Source organism: Chenopodium album, chromosome 19 (assembly GCF_948465745.1).
Source record: "Chenopodium album chromosome 19, dcCheAlbu1.1, whole genome shotgun sequence".
NCBI lineage: Eukaryota > Viridiplantae > Streptophyta > Magnoliopsida > Caryophyllales > Amaranthaceae > Chenopodium > Chenopodium album.
The window spans coordinates 10,006,775-10,014,997 of NC_137852.1; the positions used below are offsets into that span (position 1 = coordinate 10,006,775).

Sequence of the window (8,223 nt, forward strand, 5' to 3'; positions counted from 1 at the left end):
AGAAGTGCTAAACATTCAAGAGACCATTCTGAGTGTTAATTGTGGAAGAGACTTAGAAGCGGGGGAATAGGAATATGAAATAAAGAAGGTAAAATAGCAATGTGTTTGAAGGGAGGATAAAAGGATGATAAACTCTTTAGAGAATCATCTTTAGTATGTAATCAAGGAATAGGCAAACAATACTGTTCAAAAAGATTTTAAATAATTTTGTAAAACCATATAAGTCAGGTATTAAAATGTAAAGGAAGATCGAGGGGCAGGAGAAAAAGAAGGGTTAGGAATGAGCTGGGAGAAGATAGAGAGAAAGATAGGTCGGGAAAAGAAAGAGAAAAAAGGGGGGCTGGAAAGGAAAGATCGTAAGATAGAAAAAGGGACAGAAAGAGATATAGCACCAGAAAAAAGAAAGAAATAAAGTGATAGAGCGAAAAAGGAGCCGATAGATTGATAGAGTGATAAAGACGGAGAGAGAGAGAGAGAAGGAAAGCGAAAGAGAGAGGTCATAAGAAAGATAAAGAGAAGCCGAGAGAGATAGAGGGACCGGGGGGAGTAGGAGAGGGTAAAAAAAAAAGAGCAAGTGCAACCTATAATGACTTTATTAAAAGGAAGATAATTAAAGGGGATTGGCCTTGAGATCAATTTCGTGCAACTTATTAAAAGCCGAGTAAAGAAATAAATGCATACGGTAATTAAGAAATTTCTTATTTAACGTTTTCTAATTCCTTTATTCATCTTTAATCGTTTACTTTTGAATCATATATGTAAAGCCATTTATAAAAATGAAAGTGTGGACAAGGAGAGGACATTGGTGAATCTAGCATTTTATACAAGTGAGTTCAAATCAAATTAAAATTAAAATTAAATAAATAAAATTATAATTATTTATAAATTAACAAATTATATGAAACTGCGTATATATTATATAGGACATTATTGGCACATATAGTTATTGATATTGATAAATTAATAATAATTTAATATCACTTTTCTCATATTAAATAATTCAATGTTAAATAATTTATTATTTCTTCATCTTATTTTCAAATATTAATAACAAATATTTGTTTTATAAAAACAAGTGGGGTTAATTGACCCCATTACCTTGAACATAGATCCGTCCTTGGGAGAGAATGACTTATGGAATGTCAAGTCAAGGATTTTAGAGTTGATTTGCAATAACAAGAAAATCGAAAAAGTTTTCTCATAACCGTGAAATCATACATAAAAAAATGATTGTAAGATAAGATAAATCACATAGGAAGAGAATGACAAAAGAGGGAGGGAGGGAAATAGCGAAGATAATGGGTGACATTAAAGCTACTTAATCAATATATATTAAGAGAGTGACTGCACTTACAAAAGATCACTTGAGGAAATAAGAGAAAGAGAGATAGACTACTTAAGAAACATCATTTAAAATAAACCATTTAACAAAAAATCACTTAAGAAAATAAGAAAAAATTAGCTTAGGAAAAAGAGTTACTAAAAGCTATAAATGGAGAGAGAGACCACTTAAGAAAAATCGATCACATAGATCACTTAGGAAAGAGAGAGACGAAACACTTAATTAAGAAAAATCGCTTAAGAAAATCAATTCAATTAGTTTAGGGGAGAGAAAGACCACTTAAGAAAACTAGCTTTAGAGAGAGAAAGAACACTTAAGAAAAATAGGGCAATTAACTTTGGAAAAGGTTTACTAAAATGCTTAAGAAACATAAAGAACACTTAAGAAAATATACCAATTATTTAAAAATATAAATTACCAGCATATTTTATACATCCTTTTTGCCATTAGCTATAACAAACTTTTGAAAATTGTCTATATATTATTTTCCAGTTTTCAGTCAACCAATATTTTTATCAAAGCATAAAAGAATAATATCACATAAATTCATAATTCGTGACTAACAAATAACTAATCAAAATTAGCATACTTTAGATTACTTTTACCTAATGTGATGATTTAAGTTACTTCTTTCTAATATGACGAGTTAAGTTACATATTTTTAATATGATAATTTAGATTTCAATGTTTCCCTTTTACATTATATTGACTTTAATAATTTAAATGCATACAAAATTTAGACACTACGCAAACACAATTAATATGTAACAATACCACCGTATACATAATTTACGAACAGTTATCATCACCATTGGGGGACTGCGCGTGAAGCGCGCGGGGCCACAACTAGTTAATGAACAAAATACATAAAAATTACTAAGGAAGTTTGCTAGCAGGACATGGATCGGGTTGTGTACTTGTGTGTATGTGCTTCGTTTATGGAAGATCGGCGTTTTTCTTATTTCATATCAGCGCAGTATCAGACACGACCCATTGATCCAACAGAAGGCCCATTAACAAAAAACATAACCTGGCCCATGCACAACTTTACAAGGGAGGGATTTAAATGAACCTCACATGAACTCATATGTAGTTAAATTCATCCCCACAACACAATCAAGTTTTTGTGTATGTCTACCAAATACATACGAAGTACAGTATAGCATTTCATATAATTAAGTTGTTACAGTAGAATATTAAACCTTAGAGACATGGGCGGACCTATAGACTAAGCTATTCATGAACTATTCGAGCTCGATTCGGTCAAAGCTCGATTCGTGGTGGCTCGACTCGGGTTTGAGCTCGGCTCGAGACCTTAACGAGCCAAGCTGAGTTATGCCAAGTTCGGCTCGAAAAATTCGTGAACAAGCTCGATTATTTTTTTTCATATAAAAAAGTCATGTATATAAATACAAATATATTTATCAATATATATTACACAATAATAAGTTAGTGTTTTCATTATTAAAAAAATAAACTTGTTGTAAAATAAAAAAATTTATAATAAACAATAAAGAAGACAAGTAAACTAGGGATAAGAATAAATCAAGTTTGTTCGTGAACAGTTCTAGTTCGGCTCGGTCAACGCTTAGTCAAAACTCGGCTTGGTCAAAGCTCGACTCTTAAAGGTTTGAACTCGGTTCGAGTTCGAACAAATTTAAACGACCACGAGCCGAGCTGACCATAGTTCGGGCTCGGCTCGCCCGATTAGCACCCCTATATATAGATTAAAAGAAGAAAAATCCATAAATTTGGACCGCCGTTCCTAATGTCATCACTTGAAGACCGACTAACCAAGACAACTAGATAGAATGTTTTCTTTTATTTTTTTTAAAAATTGTTGGCCATCTAATCACTGTTCACGAGAGGTTGGGGCCTATATTCTTATTTTGTCTCTCCAACTCCCGAAACCCACAAGTACAAACAGACACCTATATTTGCTATTATCACATCTGATCTATAGATCTGCCCAACCCGACTTTGCCACCGTGGCACCGTCTGTAGGACACTAGTAGTGCCCCTTTATAAATTTATATTGGACCCCAATATTAATTTCTGGATCCGCCACTGCTTAGAGAGACTTTAACACAATTCTGTTACAGAGCTAACTGATATTAAATGCATAGACTTAACTCAAAAGTACTCAATCAAAAAATTAATCAAGCCATGCATCCATCAATTTATTTCCATGTCACACATTGACAGCTTATTACAACATGATTCAATTATTTCCGCTATATAATTACATGCAACGTGATATTGAATATATATTATCAAGATCTATATCATTATTATTAGTCGAAATTATGTAAAACATATTCTAATTATAGGTGGAGAATATTATGCATACATGTATATGATCTCTGTTTACATTGTTGCTCGATTTTTCTTAGCAGCCTCTTGAAGAATTTTCGTGATTTCTAAAATAAGTAGAGATTTTCGGTTCTGTCTTTCTTCAAAGTCATGAGAATTAATGGTGTGTTTAAAATGAAGTCTCATCTTCACTTTGTTCTCTTCTGTCAACTCCATTACCAAATGATACTCCTTACGCCATAATAGTGGATGTTCCATAATATAACTGTGCAAGAACGAACAAATAATGGAGTCAGTAATTCAATTATAAAATAAAATATTAATCGTCTCATTTGGAATGAAGTTAGAACCGTCTTAGGCTCTTTACGTGTATCCTTTAAATACGATTTTGAGGTGGTATCTTGGACTTATAAAGTTAACATTCGTGATGGGTGTGGTCCATGCAGGCATAGTCTGTTTATCATAGACTAGGATTTTTTTTTTTTTTTATTTTTAGGGAAGTGTTGCAAGTAAAAGAAAACGGTGGAAGTATCAACTTAGCTTAGATTAATAAATAATAACCCTATTATAGGTTAGTAAATTTGTGAATCATGAAGAGTTAACAAACAAAAGAAAAGGAAGCACAGATAATTCAATGTAAAATAAATGAAAAAAAAAAGAACACCTTTTTATTTTGTCCTCAATTTCCTTAATCGATGCACCAGTTTCAGGGGTGAATTCCACAAAATCACCCATTTCACGACTTCGAGTATAGTTGCTGATACATTTGACGGCTAATTCCGTATTTGGATAGTACCTTATCTCATTGTCAAGTGTCAAAGCAATTGTTGTAAGGATCTTTATCCTTTTAATTGTCACCTGTTTTAACTTTGACTACGTTAGACATGGCCAGGATCACAACAACATTAAACATATACTTCGTATATTATACACCTAGAAGCACTACGTACTAGATGAGTGAAAATGACACGTTCACATGTAACACACGAACTAGTGGGCATGTATTGACATGAGAACCATTTTTGTCGTGTACCCTAGAAGCACTACGTACTAGATGAGTGAAAATGACACGTTCACATGTAACACACGAACTAGTGGGCATGTATTGACATGAGAACCATTTTCGTCGTGTACTCTCTAGTCCATAAAATAATTAATTTGCTAGACTTTAGGTTCTATTTAAGAATGTTACATGCACTACGTACTTTATTTTGCAACATATAGGCATATGTACATGAATAAGATTATTAGCCAAAATCTTACCAGAGTGTCATCAATGAGACAACAGTCACCAATGTCAAATGGATGCACTACAAATACGAACAACAGGCAGTCCAAGAGCTTCTTGCAAGTGTCTCCGATGATCACGGCTGAGCCTACAATGGCAGTGCCAATGACGATAATGAACTTTCGAGTTTCAACCCTAAGCAACATGAGCCACAAAGCAAAGATGAAGAACACAAGGAGGGCTTCTGTAAATTTGTTCAAGGCTTCGAATAATTTCTTATTAGCCTTCAATGCACTAGCTAGTGTTTTCCGGTACTTAAATGCCTTCACCTGTGGCAAAGATATAAGTCATAGGTGTGATGATGTAGGGGCGAAGCCAGGATTTGAAAATTGCAGTGGCCAAGACTAATTTAGCTATTCAACCAGTTATTAAAAATAAACCATTCATCTTAGGAGAGAACATCTCACAATTAATATCAAACATTAGAACGTTACACTTAAAAAGAGTTACGTACAAGACATACTTTTACTATTCAAAAAAATTTATTATGAGATCATCTCGTTATCTCGTACAAGATCTTACAAACAAGGAAATACAAGAGGAAAAAAGCAATGCACGTACCATTAATTCCGTTAGATCATCCTCTGTGATTGGTTTATCAACCAAACGACACATTACTGCTGATACTTGATCTTTAGGCTGAACTTTCGCTTTGATTATGTACATCTTTATTTTATTCCTTCCATCAATACATGAGAAATTGATTACATTATAATAGATTGTAACCATATCATTAATTAATTTAATCTTCATGCATCATATAAATCCAATATTCTTCACCAAAAAGAAGCTCACCGTACTTAGGTATGTTTACTCGGCTAATTTATGCAATTATTTGCTTATTTCATAAATGATTAGACGTATCTTTTAAAATTTGAAAAGTACACATTAATACGAATCTATTTACACCTTATTCAATACTTATTACGAGTATCTTAAACATTAGTGTACAAATAAGATCAAAGTTCAATCAAGCTAGATTTTATATATTAAATCAAAAACCTATTAAATCCTAAATTTTTGCATGAAATTAAGAAAAGAGATGCATACTTACATTGAATCTTCATCTTGAGCCAACAAGGAATAGATGTGCTTGGCAGCTTCAATTGCACCCTCTTCAGATTCAATCTTCTCGTCTTTTCCATCCAGCTTATAGGTCAAATTTTCGTTATCGAAAAACCAGTCGATGACCTTCTGCATCCCCCAAGATGACACATTCTTCTGATTCACTTGATCACTTAGACTAGGCATTTTCTCCTTCCAATCACACATACGTTTACACAAACTCGGCTTACGATTATCGGATGTATCAACACGAGGAGTAAGCATATTAATCACATGTTGATGCACTAATGCATCATTAACTCTTTCAAAGAACTTGTTAATGTGAAAGGAAGATTTTGCCATTAGTAACACTACATCTTTTAGTAGCCAAAAAATCGAACCAATTATTATGGTAATTAGGGTAACGGTTATTATAGGAAATGTCTTAGCAAATTTTTTCTTAATTATTTCATTTTGACCTTCCTTCATACCTAAGTAACTTGGCTCTTCTACCACCCAAAGCCAAGCAACCAGTATTATACTAAACCACAATACAACCCAAGCACTCTCGATTAACTCGACAATGTAGTAGATCACATTTTCCCTAGCCACGGCAGCCACCCCAAATTTTGTGTCTATGAAAATAACCATGTAATGAAGTACCTTGCTTAAGAGAGGGCCGCATAAAAGGACCGTTACGAGCAAGCTCCATTGCCACATTGCTATACCACTCGGTGTGGCCATTCGTAGTGACGGGACTGTGAAGCTTGCCACACATATAGCTGCCGCAACCAAGAAAACAACCAAGTTGCACCAAAATAAGACTTTTTTTCTTATGTCACGGTCGAATTTTATGTACGTTATGCTCGAATTATCCTCTATTATGCTCGAATTAGCATTATCTGTTATTCGAACCGAGGTTTCATTGCCTTGTGGAGTGGACATTGATCCCCTAATCATAAAAAAGTTAAGACTATAACATGTATCATTTAAATTAACATACATACATTGTAACAAATACACATACATTGTAACATTGCAAGAGGTTAATTTTACTAGTTTTACTTCAGTATATAGTTTTTTCTTCTGTTTTGCTGTTGTCAAAATAAAATAAAATATCAATCCATAATTGTGTTAATAGAACAATAAACACTTACCAAAATTTGAAGGTCCTTGTTTAATTTGAGCGAGCTAGCAAGATAAAAGAGAGAAATTAAATGATGTATGCATAAAAATAATTGAACAGATTTAAAGGGTGATGCTATAATATTTTTGTTGGTACGTACTGATAATTACTATGTTGGGGTAGAATTATGTTTATATAGTACAATATGAGGGTAGCATTATTACAAAAATTAAAAAAGAAATTGAACATAAAGTTTATTCTCTTAATTAGTACGATGTCAACTGTTAATGAACGAATTTACTTTGCGTAATTGCAGCTTAGTAGAATAAATTAAAGTTTGTTCTACTCTCATTTGGTTAAGTAATGTCTATTCTTTTTCTATTCATTAATTCATATTGTGTATTTGCTAAGTTCCTAATTAAGTAGTTGAGTTTCTGGTCAAAGTCGGTCTTCTCTCTTTTTACTCTCTAGGGGTCTCAAGACTCAAAGTGTGTGTTGGTTACATCGTAAAACTAATGTTTATTTTCAAAATACATATTTATACATATAGAGATAGTTCAGGTGGTTAGAGATTTAATTCTTCCCAACTTGAGGAGATCCTAATATCAATTCTTATTACCCGCTTTTGAGGCTCTTTAAAGTTTAAACACCAAAAATATATATAAATTTTTATTTTAATTAGTCGAAAGAGTTGGTTGTTCGTTAAACCGTAAAACTAATGCTTGCCCCGCCACCCATGACTGGTAACAAATGCTATAATCATCCACTCCATCACCCACAATATCTTCACTATGCCCAATTGGTAGAGGCTACACCTGTTTAGTTGTTTGTATGGAGAGCTACATGGAATTAGGTAAAAACAATAATGTCTTTTCTTAAACGTTAGTACGTTACTATATGATATGTTCATACTATATGATTATACAATAATGTTCATACTTTTAAGGTCGGTTCTCTTCAGCTTATTTTCAGTTCAACTTTAATAATTAAGTTCAGTTCAGTTCAGCTCCAATAAGTTCAGTTTAGTTCAGTTCAGCTCTTATCTTAATTTCCTTCTCTCATAAAATGTTCAATTCAACTCCAATAAGTTCAATTCAGCTCAATTCAGTC

The 8,223-nt window shown here is 33.0% G+C and overlaps 1 protein-coding gene across 1 annotated transcript; it reads right to left on the reverse strand.

Moving 5' to 3' along the window:
- Positions 1-3,709: 3,709 nt before the first annotated feature.
- Positions 3,710-6,932, reverse strand: LOC145593985 (mechanosensitive ion channel protein 10-like). The gene is made up of 5 exons (XM_081650338.1): positions 5,998-6,932; positions 5,505-5,622; positions 4,919-5,212; positions 4,320-4,528; positions 3,710-3,920 (listed from the first exon to the last, which is right to left on the reverse strand). Exons 1-5 carry the CDS (start codon positions 6,930-6,932, stop codon positions 3,710-3,712), a joined length of 1,767 nt encoding a protein of 588 aa, XP_081506464.1.
- Between the last annotated feature and the right edge of the window lie 1,291 nt (positions 6,933-8,223).

Bases quoted from the DNA above. Each gene is read 5' to 3' on its own strand.
- LOC145593985 (XM_081650338.1), bottom strand. From the start codon at position 6,932: ATGTCCACTCCACAAGGCAATGAAACCTCGGTTCGAATAACAGATAAT. The intron at 5,213-5,504 runs GTACGTGCATTG...TCTTTGCCACAG, and splicing joins ATGATCTAACGGAATTAATG to GTGAAGGCATTTAAGTACCG. The intron at 3,921-4,319 runs GTGTTCTTTTTT...GTTCTTGCACAG, and splicing joins ATTGAGGACAAAATAAAAAG to TTATATTATGGAACATCCAC.